This window comes from Apteryx mantelli, chromosome 14 (genome assembly GCF_036417845.1).
Source record: "Apteryx mantelli isolate bAptMan1 chromosome 14, bAptMan1.hap1, whole genome shotgun sequence".
NCBI lineage: Eukaryota > Metazoa > Chordata > Aves > Apterygiformes > Apterygidae > Apteryx > Apteryx mantelli.
In genome coordinates, this window is record NC_089991.1 from 8,080,052 (window position 1) to 8,104,355 (window position 24,304).

Below are 24,304 nucleotides of genomic sequence, written 5' to 3' on the forward strand. Positions count from 1 at the left end.
GCAAAGAGGACAGCCTGACGGTGCAGAGGAGGAGAGCGCTCTGTTCCCAACGTGCTACGGGTAAATCCACGGTTTGTCTGTACTAACTGTGCAACGGCTGCGTCAAAAGATGGTCCCTTAGCTGGGACCAGCCCTCCACTAAGGTCCCCTCTCAAGGAAGCCCACCACAACAGAGGTACCGGGTTTCGCAAATGCAAACCATGGGTCAGCAAGGTCCCAACCAGCCAGGAAAACTGGATAAAGCAAGGATGAAAAGGAAATTGTGAGGACCACTGGCCAGTGGGTAACGGGCTCACCAGGGAAGAGCAGCTCATCAGCATGCAGATGGAGTACGGTCTCCCCGCACTGTTCAGACAGAGAGGGAGAGAAAATGCTGGCAGGTAGCACGCAGTGTAAAATCTACCCATTAACGCTTACTGCACAAGGCAAAGGGAATCTACCCAATACTCCCGTGCCTTATCTTTATGGGCACAGCTTTATCAGCACCATTAGAACCGATTCCTATTACAGTGGGGAGGTAGGTCAGTGCTGCAACGACCCTGTTGAACATTAAACAAGGCTTCTGCGGGGGGAGGCAGGTGGCTTTTTTTTTTTAAACAGGAAACATCACAAATCCCAACAGGTGGGGACTCCGTGGTGAAGTGCAATACACCTATGGAAAGCTTGTAGAAACAGCCCTCATGGAGCTAAAGTCAGCGTGGTCCAGTAAGAAGGCAGCCCTTGCCACGCTGTGCACCACGCAACACGTACGGCCGGAGAGCACCCAGCAGCCCCCAGCACGCCAGCGCCCGAGCGGCTCTGGGCTGCTGGATGGCTATTACAGGTAATAAAATACTAACAGGAAAATGAAACAAAATCCTGATCTGATGCAATCTTATCTTTTGAGAATAGGAGCCAGGAATTTGTTTACTTACATATTTAGTGCACTGCTTAGATATTTTTTAGATAAAGAAATCGTGTCCCAGAACTCTCCGGGAAGTGTTGGTTTCACATATGCCACACTCACCAGTGAGAATTTGTAAAGTTAGGCTACTAAATCCACTATAAGGCTGCTAAATTTCTGATCGTACTGCTGACTTAAACCCACACCAATTGGAAAACTCAACTTTACAATTAATAAATACCCTCCATTTAATTTCCTGGCACTTGCAGGACATGCCTTCCAGAGCCCTGCTCTGACCAAGAGATCTGCCTGCTCTTCCTTCAACCTGACACAAGTTTCCAGCTGGTTAAAAAAAATACACATGGTTCACTTGCAACAGAATGAGATAGAAATTGAGGTGCTAAAGGGAGATTTAAGAGCCTGTAGTGTATCCAATGAAAAGTGGTTTTGTGCCTTTTTCTAAGAGGCTAAATGGGGGGTGGGGTGAGAAGGAAGAAAGAGAGAAGTTTCTACCACAGCCTAAGTACTTCTAGAAATTGTTGAAACCACATTTGTTTCTCTCATGGCTTAGATGGAAATGTTTTTCACTATAAGAAGGCTCATTGCAGCACTGAGGTAACTCTCAGGATGAAAATATCCAGTGGACATATAACATTTCTGCTTTCATTGCAATATAGTTAAGAAAAATCCCTGGCAGAGTAAGGAGGATTGACTTCAACTAGCAAAATAGGGGCAAGAAGTTGTGCCTGGCTCCAGTGGGATTTTCAAGTGTAAGAACCCTCTTGCTTGTGTGGCTCATGCTTGAAAATGAGCATTTTGTGAGGGTTTTTTTTTTTTTTAACACTAAAATTCTTTTTTTTTTTTCTAGGTAGGCATTAATGATACATTTATTGTGGTCTTGTAGGCATTTCCCCATAAATGCAAAGAGGTATCTGCAAGAGAGCATCAGGCATAATCCTCTTGTCCTGATCCTTTTTGCCTGGAACAGCAACACCCCGGCCAACACGTGCGGTTCGGGAGCGACTCACTATGTTTTCCACCCTGCTGCCGTCCCCTATCTCCGACATGTCCTCGGGAAATGAACTCGTGCATGGCCGTTCCTTTCAAATTAAGCACTTTGTGTGTAGTGGGGAGCTCATACAAATGCAAAGTTCAACCACATCATTTAAAAAGCAGCACGCAAGAGAATGGCTCCCTTGACAGGAAAAATAACCCCAGGCCCTAGTTATCATGGTTAACCAAATGTCATATAACGACACTAACATCAGAGCCAAAAGACAGAAAGTGCAGCTAAAATACCAGTCTCTCTCTCCAAGATCCACCAGCTGGCTTCAAGCAGAAAATAAACCATGACAGGAGGCCTATTCCATGGATGAAAAGTGCTGAGAGCAAATCTTCCATGACCTAGAAGTGATCGCATAGCCCCAAAACACAGGGAAAAGCCGGCACTGTCCCGAAGCAGGCAGAACTGCTCTCTCCAGACCCATTTCCAGACCTGACTGCTGAAGACCACCTCCTGCCTTTCATGCAAAATTTGACTTTTCTTTTTGGAAATGGAGGCACGTCTTCGAGTCTCTCCAGCCCTTTTGCACTTGTAAACCGACACTCTAGCCCAAAGCCCTGGGAAAATGGGCACGAGTGGCACCAACCAGAGGTGGTGTCCACGTGGGCCAGGTGGCATGGCCTCCCGTTCGCCCCACCACACTGGTCCCTTGGCATGGACGTGGCTGCAGTTGGTGCCACAGGGCGTGCACACGTCCCACTCAACCTCCAATTTGGGGAGGCTGAGAGCATCCCAAATCTAGACCCCAAATCTGCATGCAAGGAGTGAACATACCAGATGCTTTCAAGAGGTACCAGTGCGTATTTTTAAGGTTATTCTCATCCTACCAATTTGGAAATCTGCAACACACCTCCAAATTGTTCCCAAATAATCAGAACAAAACTCTGTGTAAATGTGGGATAATGCTGACATCACTTTTTCATTCTTTGTCATTGCTTTTTTGTTTCCTTTCATGGATATTAATGTATTTTTGTCTTTGTACCTACCTCCCATAACAACATACTGAACAGTCTTCTTACATCTTTGAGAAGTTTCCAGGCCTTGGCCTTGTCTCCATTTTTTTTTTCTGGGCTGAAGATACTTTCCCTTAGCTATATTATTTTTAACAATACTATTTTTCTTAATGAAATAACCCCTTTTTTCACCTGCAAATGAAAGACCACTTAAACTAAAAAGAGCAGAGTAGTATTTCCTCCTCTGTAACCAAATGAAAAATATTTATTAATCTATATATTTTTCAAATTTTCTTGCACAGGTGAGACAGCCAAGAAACTGTGCTCTCGTGGTAAAGGAAAACAAACCTGATGGAAACAAAGCTGGTGCATGGATTTGACGGCAGGGGTTTTCAGAGCAAGGTGGGGAGCCCTGAGCTAAACCAATACAGTCTTGTGGACCAGGCTTTGGACCCAGGATCTGGCATCCCAAAAGCTACCGTGGGGTCTGTGCGCGCAGGCAAGTTGGCTACGCTCGCCTCCAAGTCCCTGTTCCCCTGCCTCGTCCCTGCTGTGCCCTTGCTGGGTGCACGCACGAACCTTGCCGCAAAGCAGGCCCCATCTTCATTAGAGGCTTTTAGTTCTCCTGCATATAAATAGCGCCCAGAATACACAGAAGCAAGCGATCCAGCAGAAAAAAATCTCCTCTCCCCCGTATTATTAGTGAATCTGGGTCAATGAGTCTGCAACTCTAGTAGCAAATTCTTAGACTCGGTTAATGAGAGGCAGAGGGAGAGAGAGCGGAGAGAGATGGAGAAAAGGCAGGGTTCATGTCATAATCCCGGCTTAAGTCTTTCGGGGCAAGTGATGAAAGCAGCTGCGTGATGGATGGGGAGCCTTGGAAACGGTACAGCTTATTGTAATCCATTACATGGCCTTGACACCCAAGTCCGTCGGCTTGTGTCATTCAGAAGGCCATCCTCACGAGCCAAAGTCCTTTTGAAAGATGGCAGGGATTTGAAAGTCATAAAATATGGGATGCAAAACTAGACGAAACTTTCGGCTACTGGCTAAAGATAAAAACATCTTGTCAAAAATAATCAGCCAGCCACTCTTACTATAAATAGCTCTTATCAGGAAATTCTGGGCTATGCTCTTACTAATACACTGCATATGCAAAGCATATGATTTCATACACCAGAAGAGCAAACCTGTGTTTCTTACTTGATGTATTATATTTTTGCAAAATTGTTGTCTTCTTTATAAAGTTTAGGATAACTTGGGAGAGCAGAGGACTGCTTAGCTCACTTTATCTTCGAATCCTGAACTCAGAGTCCATAGTGCAGTTTAGGGAGGTGATCAAAACTGTGAACAGTGCTGATGGAAACTAAGTGGTTGATGTCCATTTAAGCAGTTCCACAAATGAGAACTGCTGGGCTAGGAGACTACATATTTTCCAATTCTAAATGCTCAACTTCTCAGTCAGTAGCCAAAATACGTATTTTTGTGATTTACAGCAGAGGGCCCTGGAAGACCTAACACCTTGGGCTGGTAAGACTGGGCTAGAGAAAGGAACTCAGCTGGGGACACAAAATGGAAGGAGAGGAGCAGACAGGCAGAAGAAAAGCTGAGCGTTCTCTGAGGGGGTCCGGGCCTTAATGTCTAATTCCCACGGATTTACAATGATAAGCTGTTTTTTTCAATGGCTGTTACTTCAGGCAGGTCTGAAGCCCACTCCTGTATTCTGACATATCAGTTTTGTAAAATCAAGTGTGTTGTGTTCACTGCAAGTTAAACCCAGCTTAGAAGGCAAAGGTCCTAGGATCTCATTTCCAACAGAGTTTTTGCTGTTATGTCAAGCACCATTTTTACTTGTGCATTCCCTTTTTCCACAGCCACCTGACTCCAGGATGGTCCCACGGCATGTGTGTCAGGGTGCCTTTCTCTCTAACGACAGCTCCTACAAACATAGAGTAGAAGGACTTTGTCTTTAGTGCCTTCAGTGCTGGACAGTGTGTCTCAAATACATATTTTCATTGGATCAAGCTTATCTGAATAGACACAGAGATATTAACTTTACAGCATACTCTGCCACTGGGATGTCTGAAAAATCGCTCCCTGTGCCTCCCAGCTCCAGGCCAGGCATCCTTCCTTGTATCAGGGAGAGTGGACTCTGCCTCAGAGTACCCCAAAGGCCCCAAAAAACCTGTTGTATTAGCAAGTGCTGCTGGTCCCCTGAAGTCACCATGGTCACCATGTGGTTTCTGCATTGAAGGGAGACACCCCCATTGCCATCTCTTTGGGTTAATCACTTAAACTGCATAGAAAAGATCCTAGTTAGAAAATTTTTCACATTTTGCCCCTAATTCCTCTCCATTTCTTAATTCTTAACCTCCAAGGTGACCTTTTCTTCTACAGACTGTGTAAACAGCTTAGAACTCTTTCTCAGAACAATGTTTTATGTTTAAAAAAACATCATTTTGAAGCACTGCTTTCTTTTTCCAAGCATCACAGTGATTTGTTGAAGAGTTACAAGAACATATGACTGCTATAATCACTGACATTGAAATGGTCTGTACCCTCACCTCTCCGCTCACCGTCCAAGGAGCACATAATGACCATTAATGCAAACAGACTCCGTTTCTAGCAAACCTCTTTTCTTCTGACCAGCTGTACCAAGTCATCTGCACTGGGGATTTATAAATAGTGACCATGTCATTCCAATGTTAATGGGTTTTAATGAAATTGGAGAATGAAATGCATTCCCTTTTAATATTCTCAGAGCAGCAATTTTATTCTATCCCCTACGTTTCGATGAAGGGCTCATGGAAAGAGCGCGGTAGCTTGGCACATCATTCCAATCAGCCTGTCAATGTGTCTCTTCCAGCACGGGCAGGAACAAAAAGAGGGAAAGAATTTTGTTGTTCCTGATGCAGGAAACCCACCCATCCCCTACAGACACATAGCGTCATTGCATTGCACCACATGCACTTGTGAAACAGGAAAAAAAAAAAGATTTAAAAAGTAATAGTGGTAATTTAGCATAGCTTTTGATTCCATTGTTCTCTGAAAACACCCTAAAAGCCAGTATTTACATTGTCTTCATCACTATGAATTTGGACTGTATACAATTTATACTTACTCCCTTTCCACCTCCGAAAAGCATGTTTGGAGAAAGGCCAATACGTAAGACGTGCTGTGAAATCCCTGCATGGATTTGTGTATGTATCATACAATTTTATAGCTGATTGTACGGTGTGTGTCTGACTTGGACTGCATGATGCTCGAGCCAAGAAGTGCTATGAGTTGTGTGCTTTCCACACTCAATAAAAACACAAGAAGACTTTCACCATAAGCACCAAAATTTTTCAGAGACAGGGCTACACAGGAAGGAAAAGCTGCAGATGAAGAACAAGAACAGCACTCAAAGTGACGTTACAAGAGCAGAAAGGCCTGACCATTCATTTGGGCTCTCAATTTTTTCCAAGAAAACCCCATGATAAAGGGAGCAAACCTGCTGTTTTTCTTTGCCTCAGATTTGTTACAGAAGCCTCTTTCATCTTTATCTCCTCTCTTCATAGTGGTTCTAAGGGTTTTTTTTTTTCTTCTTCTTCTTCTTCTTCTTCCTCCTAATTACAACTTCTATATAGTCAGAGGCCAGGAAAGAATTCAGTTTAAAAGAAAAAACGATGGAGCTATTTCAATCCAAACAGGGATAGATAACCAGATAGCCATTAGACTTAACAGTGGCATCCATACAGGGCTTTTGATCTGTCCTAAGCGAGCCACAAAACCACAGTGAAAGGGGAAAAAAGGCCTCTAGGAAGATGTTCTTTCCAACAGCCTTACTCCCAACATGGTGCAGCATTTTTTAACGTTGTCCATAGTTCCTTTTATATTTACATACAGTTTAAACAGTGATCTGGCAGAGAGAGGGGAAAATGCTTTGGGAGGAACGCATGGCTGAGGAAGCTAAATAAAGAAGTGGCCAGGTCTTCAATCATCCTATATTTTATATATACAAAGGCTGCGATTCCACTAAGCTTTTCAGAAACAATATGTAAAGAATCCAAAACAGGGCAAAGGGATGGGAATAACTGGTTATAATTAAATCGGGGGGAAAAAAAGCACAGCTCTTCCACCCTGCCAGGCTAGTTTTCCTGAAGGAATCCTAAAGCGCAACGGGATCTTTGATGGTGGGAACTCCACCGACCTGCAGATAACTGCACAGCGGTGGTTTGAAAAGCGATGTCCGTCTGGGCGAAGGGCTGGGACAGGGCTAGTGAGATGCAGCGGGCAGCAGGGGAGCCCCCAGCTGCGAAACGTTGCTCTTCTGAAGCGGTTTATATGGGCAACCTTCTTGCCACCTACAGAAACTCGAACCGTGAGCGCAGCTAACACCAGAGAGATTTTTAAATAAGGTTAAGTTTAATCCAGATTTTTTTCCCCAAGTGCTCCGAAGTCAGGCGAGCACATTCAGGGCCCTTCCTTAGTGCCCAGGGCTCACACACAGCCCTCGTGCCCCAGTGTTTCCCTCTGCTTTGTGTGCTTCTGCCTCTCACCAAGAAACGAACAGTCCTTGCTTCCAGCCACCTTACCGAAACAGATTTTTCTGGTTTGAATCTCAGCATTTTGCTTTCTACCTCTCTTTCTTGTTTCTCATTCTGTCTCATCCCATCGCTTGCTGGATATTTTAGTTTTTCCTCTGAATAGGTTAATTCATTTCTGCAGCACAGAAATTAATACTGGGGGCCCTTCTTGCCCATCCTCTGCTTGTTTTTTTTTTCTTCACCCCTTTTTTATCAAGTCGTCCAATGCCACCGCAATCTTCCATGATTTTTCTAATCTCATAACAGCTAAAAAGCAGGATAATTTGCTGATTATTTTTGGAGTCTTCACCATCCAGGCTAGGGCTCTTTTCTTTTTTTATGATGAGTTTTTTCCCTCACCTCTTTTTGCAATAGCTATTTTTATGGAAGCGTTCCCAACTGTTCAAACCCTGTTCTCTACTTGAAGATAGAATTTAAGTTAGGAACCAATAGGGTTAAATATAGCCCTAGCAAGATTGAGAAAGAGATGAATTTTCAGGAGACCAAAGAACTTGAACTCTTTTCATCAGAGGAGACACTCCAGCAATGCAATTGTGGATGGACAAGGTGTCAGGGATTAAAAGATTTAGTGCTGGAGAATCCTTTCAGATACCGCAAGCAACATAATTCTGACTACAAGGAATAGTTAGCGTTGCTTGCAATGCCACGATTCTCTAGAATGCTTTATTTAATCTTGCAGGTCTTCTCCTGCACTATTTGGCATCCTCATCATAAACAGACAGATGCATCTTCATTCAACTAATGTGACAGTCTAACCTGTACAATAATGCCATATACTTTGCTGGCTGTTTAATTAATGTTCAGACAAATAAGCTATAGCTGTTTTGAAAAACATTACATCTTAAGAAATAAAGCCAAAAGCCTTAAAAAAAAAAAAAAAGACAAGATTTCTTTGCTAGTCCAGAAACAGAGGAAAACGTTCCACTAGAAGAGACAATTTCCTTAGTCAAAACTTTTTGAAATGTTTTCTGCTGAGCCCCAAAGCCAATCTGAGAGAAAGGTGGTTGTGTACCACTCGGCTGCCGCACAGCTGAGATGTGAGATCCGTTTCCATGATATTTACAGGAATTAATAAGAGGAAACAAGAAACACTTGAAGATATTAAACTGTCCAAACAAAAGCAAATACAGTCATACCATTACTGGACACACGATGACCTCAGCCCCTTTCCTCATCTCCAATGTCTTCAATTATTTCAACAGAAGGATTTGGATCCACACTGGGCAAGAGAGGTTTATTTTGAAGCCTCCATGCCAATTTTCATGCCAGTGGGATTTGATCCCAGCGCACCTAAACCAGCATTTTACTCCCTTCACTCGCCCTTTGTGGTACTGCAAGGAAGAGATGATAAAGGCGGGTGAACTGAAGAGCCCTGGAGACGTGAGACATCCTCTTGCATTGCTGAAGATAAAAGTCAACTTCTAGGCAAAGCCTTTTTTGCTCCTGCCTCCCTGCCCCAGAGGAAGGAGTCGCTCCCAAGGGATGGGAGCAAATGTGTGAAGTGTCCAGCAAACAAACAGCACTACAACCACAAAAGAGATTGCGCAAGGAAACCTGCCTGCCATGGGAGGAGGAGGAGAAATCAAACACTAGTGTTCAGCACATTTGCCCATCTGCTTACTGTGGAGCTTGCAATACGATTCAGCAGAGCACATGAAGTCAATAACTTCAAGAGAGTTTACAGCGGAGGTACAAGCTGTTGTTATTTTTGTAGCTGTTTTATGTTTTTAGATTTTTTCATAGACCACTTACACCTATTAAATCCCCCTGTACTGTCAAACCACAGGCTCCTGAGTAACTATGGACTTGGAAATTTTAGAAATCCCCAATGGAACAGTATAAACAGCTGTCTGAAAACTCCAGTTTCCACACAGATGGCTCTTGTTCTAATTAACAGAATCAAACTTTAATTCAGAGTCAGTCATTGGCCTTGTTTAGATTTACTTGGAAAAACACACCTATAAATCACATGTGAAAAACTGTGGAGGGAAAAAAAATTTTCTGGGTTTTCTTTTCTTTTGGTAGAACAGAATTTTATTACCAGACAAAAAAAAATGTAATTATATGTTGACAGCTTAGAGCCTATTGTGGTTCCAGCTACAGTAAAACACAGGCAGCGGGATGAACGCACATGCACGCTGTCTTTCTGCCTGTTTGAAACACGTGGCACCGAGCGTCTCTCAGCCTGCATCTGAGACACATCTTCTCCCAAGGATTTCTGAGGGACCGGGAACCTGAAAATACGCTGAAAAGGGGATGCCAAGTGTATGGAAAGACTGAATTCATCCAGCCAAGCTCCTGAGAAGAGACCCTTCATGCCTCCCCACTCCTGATGCAGCCGCTCTCGTGGGAGCCGCGGCTGCCGGGGGCTCGTGCGTGCCGCCTCCGCTCTCCAGCAACCCCACCAGCCTCCGCACCCAAACACTCAGAGAGGTGAAGTTCCCGTGAAAATACTCCTATGAGAAGAGGCCAGCAGGAGGAGGGGAACGTGCAGGGCTGCTCCCCCAGACCCAAATCCACGACACCAGGCGTCACGGCTACCACTGCTCCCCGAGCGGCTTGCTTACATGCAAAGGCTGTTTAGATTTGAGAAGTCCCTTCAAGAGCTGCAGTAAAGCCTGCTTTTAAGTCACTCATTCATTGCAGCTTTCTGCTTCTGGCAGACGAGGGGAGAGGATCAGCTTCCCCGAAACCTCCCCCGCACCCTCCAGAAAGCCACGTTCTTTCCCTAGCAGGCACGTTCCTGTATGCCCAATCCATCTTCTTCCAGGACATCTAGGAATTGGCTTGAGCTGAAGCAAACGGCACACAAGATATCTAAAAATAGCTTTGAAAAATCATCTAAGTGGCAGTAGCCAATGTCCACCGTCACACAGCCCCGTGGGGGAGAGGTGGTGGCCAGCTGGCTGCGCCGTTGAAAGGCCCCGCGGCTCACGTCCGCGGAGGACTTCCGGCCCCGATACGCGCTGCGTGCATCGGGCAAGGTGTCCGCGCGCCGCGGTGCGTGTGTGGGCCTTCACTGGCAGCCGAGGCGGCCAGATCACACTCCCGAGTCAAATCCATCACGCTTAGCGGGAGAACCAGCCTGCTGCTTGGAAGAGCTGCCAGCAGCGGATGCCAGTTTAGCCAGCAAACATCAGAGGCTCTTGCATGCTCTTAGCCTCCATGGGAGCCGACGAGAGCGAAAACGGCGGAGGCAGCAGCCCGGGGACGTGCAGCGCAGCCCATCCTCCGGCATCGCTCTGGGCTGTACAAGGCGTCCCAGGTTCCTGCCCCGGACCTGGCCCTCCTTTAGCTTTTCACCCTTCATTTGCCACGCTTTTGTGTGCACTGAGAGATATGCTTAAACCTGCCGGTTTCCACTGGCCAAGCCCTGCCTTTAGCACCACTGTGGGTTTTTTTCAAGCAGAGCCTGGGACATGGGAACAGCAAACCTCCTCCGATGAGGCAGCCCAGGCTGAGCAGGCTGCCTCACCACGGACAGTCTGGGGCACTTCCCAGCTCAGCTTCCTACGCGAGGCGAACGCGCACCGAGCTCAGCAAGATGGCAGCCTGGCTTCCCGCAGCCCCCAGGTTTTTCCAGGATACCCCGGTCAGGCAAGAGCAACAGCAGAAATTTGGGGTGTGACACAAACGCGGGGCTGACGTTTCTCATGCCATTTCTAAACCAACGGGAGCCCTTGCCCAGACACAACTCTAACGGCATATAAAAGCACTTTGATTGCATGGCTTATTTTGCTTGGGGAACTGGCAGAAAAGATGCTGCAGAATGACATCTCATCGGTCTGAGGCGGTGCCCGTGCACGGAGGAGCTGCTAGTGGAGCAACACCGGCAAACGCTCCCCGGCGTAGACCTGGCCATGTCCCAAAGCACTCACATAGCCAGCACCAGGGAGCCTCCCCATGCACGTCCCTTAAAGGCCCTGGGAAGGGTATTCCCCAAATCCACATCTCTGCCAAAGAGCTGCGGGGGCGAGCGTGGGGAAACAAGCCACAGCTCGTGCTCCAAACTCTGATATTAGCCCCAGGACAAAAGGATTATGAAAAAGATGGGCAGAGTTTTGGAAGATCGTTGACTGGCCAAGGCAGAGATGCAAGCTGATGTTTCTGAGATGATTAACGACGGCGGGAGATGCACCACAGCAACCACTCTGAAGTGATGCCCTAACTCAGAAGAGGAATATAAACACAGTAAAAGAAAACATCCTTAGCGCTGACCTACTTAACATTTCTCCCCATCACCTCTGGTCCATTTTAAAGGAGGAAACAAGGCCTGCTCGATGCAGGGCCCCTCTCAGGATGCGGGAAGCAGTGAGCACATCAGGGAGGAAAAAAATGGTCAAGACTCATATGAGAAAAGCATCTCCCTCCTTCTGAAATCTCCTCATGTGGTTGCGCATTTAATCTCATCACCAAGGAAAACCTGGGAGACGAGCTAATGGCTGCTTCACAGTTTGGTGACGGATTCTGCTGGCATGCTCTTGCATTTCAGTATTTACAGGAGTGAGGTTTTCTGAACGGGTGTATAAATATTTACTAATTAGGAATGCATACAAAAAGAGGGTTTGAAAATAGTTTGTTTTAAAACGAGAAGTGGTTTTGATCTCTCTGTGAGGAATGCACCTCTGCCCTCTTCTTAGAGATGGTCAACTGAACGCTGAAGGAGGGTAGAAAATAGCATAAACATTTGCAGGCAGTTACGAACCAAATCTTTATTTTTGTTTCGCTTTTAAAACTGGCTTTCAATATTTTTAAGAGCAGGGGATATTTGAAAGGAAATATAATACCTCTGAAACTCAATTTTGAAAAATGGCTAATTTTTAATCAAAATAAATTTTAGAAGAGAAAAATGTGGAGGCTTCCATTAAATGATAAATTCCAGCTGTTTCACATGGGCCTATGTTTCAGGGAGAAAGAGGTTCTCAAAGCAGTTTATTAACTAAGCCTCACAGTGTCCTTGTGAGGCAGACAACATCTTATTCAACGTTCCCATTGCCAAAAAGAAGCAAAGAGAAGTTATTTTCCTAAGCCCAACAGAGCCGGGAAGTTAGAGCCCCAGGGGACCCAGTCCTGCCACCCTTGTGAAGCAGAGGGGAAAGAATTGGCACATCTACTAGGAAATGCTAGAAATATCACATTTCTTGTTTAAGGGGGAAAAGGACTGTTTTGACCAATTCATTAATTATGACTATTAAACAAATCAAGTTTCAGAGTTCAGTTTCTAACTACTCAAACTTTCATTATTATTCTCCTCTGTAAAATCAACCTCTCAAGATAGCAACTGTCAATCTGATTATTATGTAGTTAAATGAGGGGGAAAAAATCTTGTTCTCGCTCACCTGCAAAAAACTATCTGTGCCTTGTAATTAGTTGGCTTCATAAATTTATTTTACATTCACTTGAGTTTTCCTTTCTAGATTTGGCTGGTCAAGTTAAACCATAAAGATTATTCATGGAAAAGCAATCACAGTTGGTTACTAGGATACAAAAAAATCACTTAGTACATTTCTCCAACGAACACACAAATTCAATAAATTATGACTTTCTCTTTCTCTCTTACATAAACAGTGGGGTTGCAAAGACATTTCTTGGAACCCGTTAAAATAAATTAATATCTTAATTACTATGCAATAGCAAAACAAATAGAAGAGAGAGCTGAGCCTTGCAGGTGAGCTGCATCCTTTGTCTAGACATGAAACTTATTTTGGAACAAAGCAGGGTGTAAATGGGCAGCAGATTCATTACTGCCAGTATCCATGTGCAGACGCCGGTATTTGGCATGCTCACATGCCTTTTCAACGTGGGTAACGTAAGCAGCAGACTAAGCTAATTTGGAAGAAGGCATTCTTGCTTCAGAAAAATCTCTCTTCCTGGACAATTCCGTGTATGCAAAAGGTCTTACATAAAGGGATCTGTCGGCAGATCTCTGAATCTACAAGGTGAAATAAGAGGTAAGTTTTCCTACCTAGGGTTGTAGCTGCCAAGCCCATCAATACGAGGCCAGCATCCACAGCGCAGGGCAAGTGCCATTGCTGATGGGTAGACACTGTTCAAAATGCAATCAGACTAAGTGTGCCCCAAGACACTTAAGACACTTTTGGAAACAACACCCAGAATCAGAAAATTCATTCTAGATACTTAATAGGATTTGGTCATCTTTGGTTTTTTGTTTGTTTGTGGGTTTATTTTGCTCTATCCTTTCCTCGCCTTCCTAATATCCCCAGCAGTCCCCTGGCACGACTCAGTACAAACTGCTATTCAAGGCTGTGAACACACCCTACAGGTTTTGTTGGTTAAGATTAGTTTTTATAAACTTTAACCGAGATGGATTTCCTTGAAATTCTGACTTGCGAAGCGTCTGTCCTTCTCACCCACCCTCTCCCTTTGATCACACTGGCAGCACAAACAGTGCTGTTATGCTGCCGGCGAATCACACAGTCATTGGTATTTAAAACTCACAAATCAGATGGCAGGATGAGGTTCTGCCTCATACCCTGAAGAGGACATCTCCTTTCCAGGAGAGATCAACCAAAATGCCTGGCATACTGAAATACTTGCAAGCCTTCCTCCATGCAAGCATGGGGAACCTCTGCGTGCATTAAGCTTCCACTCCCTGCCCGCATGGTCTTCAGCTTTCATTTTTCAGATGCCTCTGCTGAAAAGGGTCTAGTTGCCCAGGCCCCCCGGCCCGTGCCCTGCTCTCTGGGGCTGACTGCCCCAGCTCGCCTGCACGCCAGCACTGCAAGTCTCAGCGCTCCTCCATCCTCACACCGACCCCGCAGAGCTGTCCCCTCGTTCAGTGACTCTCCAGTTCACTCTTGCTCCAGAAAACCTTCCTTCCCTTCTGATCTGTCAGCTTGAACGCTAGTTCTCCCCTCGCAACTCCAGCCAGGGAATACCATTTCCTTTCTAAGAACCTCTCCTGTTTCCTCTCCAAATGGCTCACTTTAGTCACGAATCCATCACAAGGCTGTCTATGTCCCCGTGCTTAGGCTATTTGTGAAAACCCGGTCTGTCATGTCTTTTCTTTCTGCACCATGTGGACAGCTTCTCTGAGTGCACTGGATTTGCATATCCCTGCGACACACAGCTTCCCTCTTCCTCCAACCCAGCTCTTACTCAAGAAGCAATTTCAATATATACCATTTTCCCAGATATCTCTGCAGCCTGCAAGTCCCATCTATGTTTTACTCTAAAAACATCCCACTAGGTTTGATTTATGCTAGCATTAGCAGAGCAGGCTGCGTTCGCCAGCCAGCAGCGGAGTCCCAGTGAGCACTGAGTTGCAGAGCAGATCTGCTGCTGATTATCCGATAAAAGTTGGGCCACTTAAACACTTGCTCCATTGTGTAGTTTGTCCCCATGAACCGCCATATGAAAGCTATCTCTGTGTTATTATAAGTCAGCACAATGGAAACTGCACAATACACCACTTAATGCTCTTTATCACTAAAAGTGAAGCAACAGTCTAACAAGCAAAACCCAGTTAGCAAGTGATCACGTTTTTCACGGTCAGAAAGCCTTTCACTTTGCAGGACAAGGTAACCAAGAGGTGTTGCTGGCATCCTGAGGAAAGCAGCTCCAAAGAACAATCTCTTAAACAGGCATTTCTTGGAAACGTGTATTTTGAAGGAGCCTCTAGGGATTATCTAGCCCACCTTTTCCCTCTGATGGGACCAGCTCTACTATTGTCAGGCCTAATAGATGAATAACAAACTTGTTCTTCAAGACCTCCAATGATTAAGATTATTCCAATTTACACGTTCCACCAAGACTTTGTCTTGTGAACCCCACCGAGCTGTCCCCTTGAGAACATCCACTAAGAAGTCTTCGTCCACCCGCAGTAACTCACTGTGGCCTTGGCTGGTCCCCTCCTCCTCTCAGCAGCAACTGCGGTCGCCGTCAGGACACTAGACCAGACAGACCTTTTGTCCGAGCCACAAGGTCAGTCTGGCATAGCTACGTAGCGGTAGTCGACTCCTCTGCCAGGTCTGTGCATTGGGGAGCCCAGACCCGTTCCTCCTGCAGGATCCCAGCCCCAGCTGTGACGCAGGTGCCAAGCATTTCAAATGACCAAACAAACGTTCTGTCCAACAGTGTCAAGTTCAAGACCCCAAGAAATAGCAATTTCCCTTCATTAGGAATTATGCTTTCAACCTTAGCATCATACAGAGGAGATAACTTTTGAACTCTACTCCATAAATTACAGAACATGTTAAGCTGAGAGCTTGCCCCTGATGAGACCAAAACAGATGATAAGCTCAGAAAAGCTGTTGCCACAGTGTTAGTTATCTCTGAGGAAAGAGAGATAAACCTGAATGAAATTATTTCATTTCTGCTCCCAAATGGGATATTCTATCTTTTATCTTTGGCTTGTCAAGCAGGGTTTGGCAGTTTTAACACTCTAGTTATGGTGGAGGGCAAAAAATCAAACAACTATTTTTCCCTGACATTTGAAAACCTGATGGAAAACTTTCTCTCAGGGAAATTCTTGATTGACTATCTTTTCTGTGTTGTTATACAGGATATGAAAGAGAGAGATTTGCTTTTATGTAGTCGGAGTAGTTATTTCCCCCATGTAGTCATAGGACATTATGCCATCAGGAGTGCAATCACAAGAAGACGAGAGTCATAGACAAATGGATGGTTAAAACAGGAGAAATCCTAAAGTACAAAAGTCTCATTATTATGTAAATATCCACAGTGAAACAAGAAAACAGAGAGAACAAAACCTGCTATATGCAGCTATCTAGCAGACAACTCTATAAACACAACTGCATCCATTTTTTTCCTTTAAAGAATCGATAGCTCTTAAAAAATCCAAAATGTGATTTCCCTGCTGTACTGAAAAGCTTTGAAATGTAGTTAAATGGCTTTTCCTTAAGGATCCTCAGGTGTAATTCCCTCAGCAAGCGAGGAGTCATTTCTTATGTTCTGGTTTGGTTTCTTCACACCAGTCCTGGTGGTGTGGAAAGGAAAGAAAAAAAGGCTTTGCTGGAGCAGGGAAAGGGACCTGGTCTGTTCTTCTCAGTGGGAGATCTCCAAGCTACACCACTGCCAGAGGTTTGAAAGAACTGGGAGAGAAAAAACTCCTAGGAGGAAAGAAAGCCTTGCTAACACAAAGCAGAGGAAAAGATCTCCCTGGACACAGAGGGAAAAACAAATTAACAAGCAAGAAATCACTTTGCGCTCCCTTCCTCCTCCCCAAAGCCCCGCTGCATCTGTTCAGGCACCAGGAATTTCATGTTCCAACACTCGGTAATTGAGACAACAGGGCATCCAGGTCTGAAGAGAAAAGCTGGCGCAGGTATGCTGAGACACAGCTTTCAACCAGACATCTCAATGCCAGTGATTCATGCGTTTTAACACATGGCAAAAAATACAGCTGTCAACAAGAAAGACAAGGATCAACCCAGAGAAAACGGCACCTGCTCCCGGCCAAGCTCGGCGTCCCCTAGGCGGACACCCACCGAAGCAGCCGTTGGGAGGGGGCTGCTCTGGCTACCGCAGCTGCGCGGTCCTGCTGCATGTTCCACCGGCGAAGGGTGGGACGGGGAGGCTTTTGGAGAGGCGGCAGGACCTTGCAACCTAAGGGCACCGGGGCCACCAGAACAGCAACTGGGGGGGTCAGCCCCTCCGGGACCCAGAAGGCTAGTGACGCCAAGGGCAAGGGTGGAGAAACTGCCTAAATGAGAAGAAACAAACAAAATATGGAAACGGTTTTCCAGCAAAACTTCCTCCAGCTGCCGCAGAGAGAGAAGCCTCCCCGAGCCTGGACGCCCGGCCAGCTCCCTCCTGACGGGCCGTTGGGCACCCACCTCGCTCGGCATCTGTTTGTAAGCGAGCACACGTCTGCCCTCGGGGCAAAGTCTGGAAAACGGTTCTCCGGCCAAGCTATATTTTGATGCCAGGAAGCCCCAAACGAGCGTGTGGCCGAGGAGCTCATTAGGCGCAGGGAAGGTACAAGCTGTGAGTCAGCCGTGTGGTTTGGCTGCCGCGGCAAGGAGCAGGCTCGGAAAGCCAGACCGCTCCGGGCACGAGAAAGCAGGAGACAAACCAAAAGGAGAACGATGGGCGGGCAGAGGCCCGAAGCGGAGACACGGAGGAGACGGCGCACACCTCCTGCGTAAGGACACTGAGATGGGCCACGTCGCGCCGCTCGTGGAGCCGTCCCAGCGGAGGAGCCCCCGCTCCCGGCTCTCGCTAGCTCTCCCCCCTGCCCGCTTCAGCCCTTTCGCTTCCCTGCTTCTCTCGGAACCCCACCACGTCCGCCGCGGTGAGGTGCACGCTCCACCTCAGGCCAGCCTGCGCTTATTTTAGCTACCAAGCGGCACGGATAGGCTCTGTAAACAACGGGATGCTGCTGAGAAGAGGTTTCCTTTCAAGGCGAACGGTCCGCGGTGCCACTCAGAAGCTGGACTGGCCTGAACGCCAAAGCCGCGGCAGATACCAAGGACCAAGGTGCACATTTTCACTCCCGATTCAAAGGCCGGTGAACACGATATACAAGGCGGATCCCTACTAGGAGGGGAAGCACGGCATAAACTTCAAAGTGACTCATCCTTTTCATGTCAAGTAAACATTAATGCCTGCACATTCAAACTTGACTGCCTAAAGTTAAACACCTTAAAGATATTTAAGCACCTACATAAGCTGTCAAATTATAACGTGCTGGGCAGCAGTGACTTCCTCTGCCTGCAGCGAGGGCTGTTCGCATATACGAGTTTTGCCCACAAACACAGCCGTAGGTGTGTGATTTTAAGCACCTATGCTAGGGTCAGGCGGTGACGCAGAGGTCCTTCTGACCTGCGGCAATTACCCAGAGCAATAAAAGGGAAAAAGTGCCGTCTCCTAGATATCCTGCCTCTTAGGAAAACAATTCCCCTCTAGAGTGTAAACAATAAAACAGAAGAGGAGGCGCCCAAAGGCACTATACGGCGTGAGAGTGGAGAGCAATGAAACACGCTCTCACTTTAATGACACACTTGGCAACGTGCTGTGCGTGTCTAACAACACAACGGGCCATGGGGCACGGCGCACAGCTCCACTTAGGACTGTCTTGATAGGTGATGTCTTCCTGCATCCACGCACAGCTGTTTGTACAGTCTCAGCAATCTAGATGCCAGTGGTAGCAGGGAATTCATCGTGCCAGTTGGCTGCAGCACATTTTTGGGTATGTACTGTGCAAGGCTGTTTAAAGATAGTCCTCAGTATATGATCAACCTGTTCCAGCTCTAAATCACACTGAAGGCTGAGCAGTTTCACGGGTTTCCTTTTGAAGAGTGGAAAAGCAGAAAGTTACAAAAGCAGCAGCGAATTAATCTATTTTTGCACTTCTGTGACCTTTTTCCTGGAGATGCTTCATGTCTGCATGTTAATTAATTAGCTCTCATATACCTGAGTGAGCCAAACAGTGTTTTCTACCTCCCTTACGTACAGAGAGAGACATGGCAGGGTGAAGTCACCTGCTCAAAGGTCAGACAGGGAGTCAGCAGCAAAAGCAATGACAGACTCCAGAAATCTCACCTCCTGGACTAAGCAAGGTATGAAAACAGACAAAATAAGGCTGTTATTGAGGCAGGCTTAACACCTGTAATCACCAAGTTGAACCAAACCCAAACCAAAAACTGGTCTGAACAGGTATCTTTTTCACTCAAACCAGAACAACCTGAAGCGTTATTCTGTAGTTTTGTTGAAGCCAACCTGGAATCAAACCAATTTACTGAATTAATTCCCTGCTCACAACACCGATAACTCCTCCTGAAGCGTATCATTAATAACCAAAGGGGAAGGAGGGACGAGAGAACAAATCAAAACAAAAATGCTCCTTGAAGCTGAGCTTTTACCCTACAATAAAGGCAGATAGACCTTTCTCCACTAAGTGGTCTTTGCTACTAATTTCATACAAAAGAAGTGCATATATTATGATAACAGGCATCAGTATTTTAAAAGGGATATGCAGAAACATCATTATCTTTTACCCACAAGCTATAAATTCCTGCTGCTCTCCTCTGAGTGGGACCCTCCGACCATCACCTTTTTGCCACAGACACGCAGGAGGAAGCATCAGTCTGACAACGGTCTAAACTTGGGATTTCTGACTTGCTGAGAAAGGGTTAATTATTAAGACCATTTTCTGAAAAATATGAAATAATTCCTTGAAAATAAGAAATTAAAGTCATTTCTCCGAGAACAAGCCCCATTCTCCCTTGTGTTTACCAGACACAAATGCCAGTCATACTTGGTATTCCTTGCAGTTGTGAGGAAGGCAGTGGGAGAAGCATTGCAATCAGATCCCAGGCGGATTCTTAAAAGGGAATTTGGCTCCTTTGTTAAATACCAACGACCCTATTTGGGCCAGGATCAACAGCTGGAACCCAACTGGCAAGTTCCTCGCTCGTGCTTGGGGCGGCAAGTGCCTGCTGCCCTCCCTGCCCTGCCGCAGCAGCAGCTGTCCACGTGCCGCGCTGAGTCTCCCTGCACCACCAGGGCACTTGCTCCCTGCATGATATCCTCAGCTATTTACTAGCACCTTTCAGTTCCATGGAAAGGCTTCTCCAGGTCAGGGGGATTTTAGCCTCTCCCAGCCTGTCAGACGAGCAATTTTTTGTCCTCAGTACTGCTAGGTTTCCTGCTTCTTCAGAGGAGACTTCATGCCCTCATCTAGCTACTGGCCATTTGCTGAGCCCTGGTGAAAGTGTCTGGCAAGGAACGGTTACGGAAGTGCCTTAAAGTGGAGGAATTAGCACCATCTACAACGGCAGCGTGCAGACGTGTGCTGCTTGCCGGCTTGCTCCCCAGCGACTCATCAGCAGCACCACCGGTACCAGCAGCCACAGCGTCACGCTGGGGCCATGGAATCAGATGCTGGCATGCAACGTATCAACCAGCTACATCCACCCGGCCTCCCAGCCCGCTCGGCAGGTCCAAACAAGTTCCACCCCTTGACTGCAATGTTGCAAACCTAGTTTATCACCTACAGGAGACAGAAAAATGACATGCCTCAATAATAAAGAATTCACTCTTGCTTAACCACCTGCCTGTAAATCGTCCCGAACAATGGGCAGCGGTAAGGGGAGGCAGGCGAAACATCTACATCCATGCGTAAATTCCCTCCCTGCACTTGCTCCCGCTGGAGACGGAGAAGGGTCGGAAACGGGCGAGCAGCAAACCGACGCGGCTCGGCTCAGCTCGCCCCATCAAGGGACCAGGCGCCGCGGCTCCGGGTGCCCCTCCAGGGTCAGAGCAGCCGCAGGAGTGAACCTTCCTGCCGGAGCAGGGCTTCACGTATCATTTAGCTGTCATCTAGATAAGAACAATTTCCACCACCACCTCAGGACCGTTGTTAAGCGTATCTGACACATCGCAGCTCTTTTCCATTCAAATGCCTCCTCAACCAGTTCAAATATAGAAGCTGCCTTTCATTAGCCCCAGCCTATTACTCATTTCAATACCACTCCAGTTAGAAACCTCACTGTTAATTTGACAATGCCTTCATGCGCTGTGTGTTAACCGTGAGATACTTGGCAAGCAGAAGTTTCCCAAGCTCCCGATACAAATTTCTCCAGCATCAATAGCATGTGTTCTTGTATCATTAAATGGAAATGTGGTCAGAAGGGGTGAGGCTGGGCAGGATTTAAAGATGCAATAAACCCACAAAACCCATTCCAATGAATTTCTGTATAAAAATGAGCTGAACTGTGTTCAACAGGATTTAAAAGTGAATTCCAGGATTTGAGAAGAGTATTTACATTTATATGTAAACCCCAAATTGTTGATTGTTTGGCTTTTCCGTGAGCCAAATAATGGATGTCTTCCAGATTTTCTCTACATTTGATCAGAATGGAAAGACATTTTCCACCTTCAGCTATGCACATTGAACAAAATGCTAAAAAGAGGAACAACGTCTGTATGCTTCTACAGTTAGTAAGAAGTTTAACACAACAGGTCGGCAAAAGGGTTAGGGTTAGGGTTGTTTTTTTTTTTTTTAAACAAACTACTGCAGCCTCTAGGACAGGGGAGAGAAATTCCTTTGTTAGTTAAAATGAGAGTGAAAGTTCATTGCTCAGTCTAACAGGGTGAAAAAGAGGTGCATTTTGGATTTTTTTACATAGAGAAGAGGAAAGACTTAATTCTGATTGATTATCTTTGAGTAACTCCAAGCAACCTTGGCATTTATAAATAGGATTTCATCCAGCAATTCAGCCTTAAGGAAAAACTTTATTACTTTCAAAACAACCAGTCCAAGAAAAGTTCTAACCCTGCTTCTCTCTATAATGACATTTGGATAATGAAAGACAAACAATGCAACCAAGAAGATCAATATGAGCAGCCACATAAAAAGATTACTGATTCATGTCCCACTTGACAAAATAGATGTTGATAAACTTTAAAAATGCAGACATCCAAAATTTTTTATGTTGTCTTATGTTAACAGCCTCTTTTGACTGTCATTACTCCATAAAAACTGAACACAGCTGAATCTGGGGAAGAGACATTTTTAGCATCTTTCAGCACATCAGCAAACAGTGTTCAAGTGTCCTGCATGTTTTTTGCCTTGCGCAATTTGACAAATGTTTGCAAATGGACTATCCCCAGCAAGGCAATGCTTTATAGACAGCTTCCACCTGGCAAGGCAGGACCGGGACTTTCTAGGCCACCAGAACAATGTTGGAGCTGGGAGGTCTATATAAATCAGGTCTTTTTTTCCATCAAAGTTTTCCTCTTCCTCAAGAATTTTCTTAAAAACACCGCTAGGAACTCTTTAATCACAGAACTGCGGTACAACTGATGTCATCTCTTTTTTTAAATTCACATGTGTAAGGCTGTGCATGTGAAGGCTGCTCAGGAAAGGCTGTTCTAGCGATAGGCAGAAAGGCTGATCCAACCCTTAGCCTTCCGTAAAAGAGCTCACAGCTGCATCCCACTTCCCAGCAGGTACAGCTATTTTTCCTTTGGGAAGTACCAGCCTCACCAAAGTGTCCTCCCCTGACCCAAGGATCTTTCCATTGCCCTCTCAGCTCTTTGCATATGAGCCTTGATGTTGCCTCTAGGCTGAAAAGCCTGCAGACAAAATGAATTTTCTCCAAGGTCATGCACTCCTTTCAACGCCTTTATCTGATGGTTTGTGAGGTATTAAATAAACTGCAAACTTTGCAGTGAAAGGAGGTAATTTCCCATATGAAAGTAACAGACAGTGAGATGAGATGCATAAGCTTTCAGCTAGAAACCTAATCACAGGTTCATAGCTAAACCACAAGTCTAGAAGCTTTCTTTTGTGCCTTGAAGGTCCTAAGCACCCTCTCTTTGTAAAGACAATATATGGCACATCCAAATGCAAATCTATTCCTCTCTTTATTTCTATATTCAGCGCTCTGGCTGATTACAGGGAGGCATGTGTGTGTGTTCAATAGGTCCTCCTGCTTCTTTAAATAAGTTTAATAATACCCTTTTTATTTATGGGAGCCCAAAATACAAAGGATGCAATGCAGGAACTCTGCAGGAGGAGAAAGGAAAAGAAAAGCAAACTAGCTGAAGATACAGACTGGCAAGGGCTCAGTAATTCAATACTGTTGATTCTATAGAGACCAACGGCTTTTATTATGCACCGATTCTCTGAAGAGGAAAAAGCACCACGATTCTGAACTTGAAAAGAATCTGTACATCTCTTGTATAAGAGCAGCATTCTCTAAAAAGGCAGTTTAAAATCAAGGCACTCTACCAAACACTTCAGATCTGCTTTCAAACAGTTTTCCTCTAGTGACTCGAACAACTAATGCCTCACTGCACAGTTGCATAAAAGTCCTTTAAAAAAAAAAGGGGGGGGGGGAGAGGATTTAAAAGAAAGCCCCTAAAAGGGTTCGACTGAAAGGCAGGAGATCTCCAGTTCAGCTGCAAGAACAGCTCCGCTTTCACCCTCTTCTTGTTGCTCTCGCATAGATCAGCATATACCCCGGCTGCTTCAGCATCCTCGCCGCGATGCCCACTGCGCCCGGCGCCCCCCAGTTTTTATTTGCCAAAGCTGAATTTGGGGCCACTTCGCAGGAGCGCGGGGCACGGGGCGAGGGACGGGGGCAACGCAGCCTCGCCCGGGAAACGCCCGTCCCAGGCGGGCCGCTGCTGCGCCGGCACCCGGCTCGCCCCGCACAACTGACACGAGTTTCCGCGTCTCTGCGGGTCCCTCCCGGCGCCGCCCGCGAACGCCCACCCGGCTCCCCGCGCCGCGGAGCCGCCGCTGCCCGCGCAGGGCCGGCTCGCCCCGCCGTTACCTGCCAGCGTCTTGTGCACCGTGTTGCCCATCACTCGGCTCGGCGGTGTGGCGGAGCCCGGGGCGGCCCGGCGCTCCGCAGGGCCATGGACAGCGCCCGCCTCCCGCTGCCGCGCTCCGCCGCGCCGAGCCGCGCCGCGCCGCGCCGCCCCGTCCCGCCCCGCCGGGCAGCGCAGCCGCCCCGTCCCGTCCCGTCCCGCTCCGCCCCGCCGGGCAGCGGAGCCGCCGCGCCGCGCCGCCCCGTCCCGCCCCGCTCCGCCCCGCTCCGCCCCGCCCCGCTCCGCTCCGCCGGGCAGCGGCGCGCAGCCGAGCCGCGCCCGCCCCGTCGGTCGCGGCGCTGCCGCCCCCGGCCGCTTCGCCGCCGCCGCCGCCGCCGCCGCCTCCGCATCCGTCCGTGGGGCGCGGCGCGCCCTGGCCCCCGCGGGAGCGGAACGCGGGCGGCACGCACCTGCGGCAGCGCGCCGCGGCCGTCGGGGAGCCCAGGGCCTGGCTGCTTTTGAGACGCCCCCTCCACCAGGAACGTACTTTTTGCCTCTCTCCCCTAAAAAA

At 46.9% G+C, this 24,304-nt stretch overlaps 1 protein-coding gene across 2 annotated transcripts in view; it reads right to left on the bottom strand.

The window, feature by feature from the left end:
• Positions 1–23,821, bottom strand: part of NEURL1B (neuralized E3 ubiquitin protein ligase 1B) — a 39,084-nt gene extending 15,263 nt beyond the window's left edge. For both annotated transcript variants that reach the window (XM_067304916.1, XM_067304915.1), the window contains exon 1: positions 23,757–23,821. In XM_067304916.1, coding sequence (XP_067161017.1) covers positions 23,757–23,787 — 31 coding nt within the window. In that variant the 5' untranslated portion in view covers positions 23,788–23,821. The remainder of the gene's footprint in view (positions 1–23,756) is intronic.
• Positions 23,822–24,304: the final 483 nt, after the last annotated feature.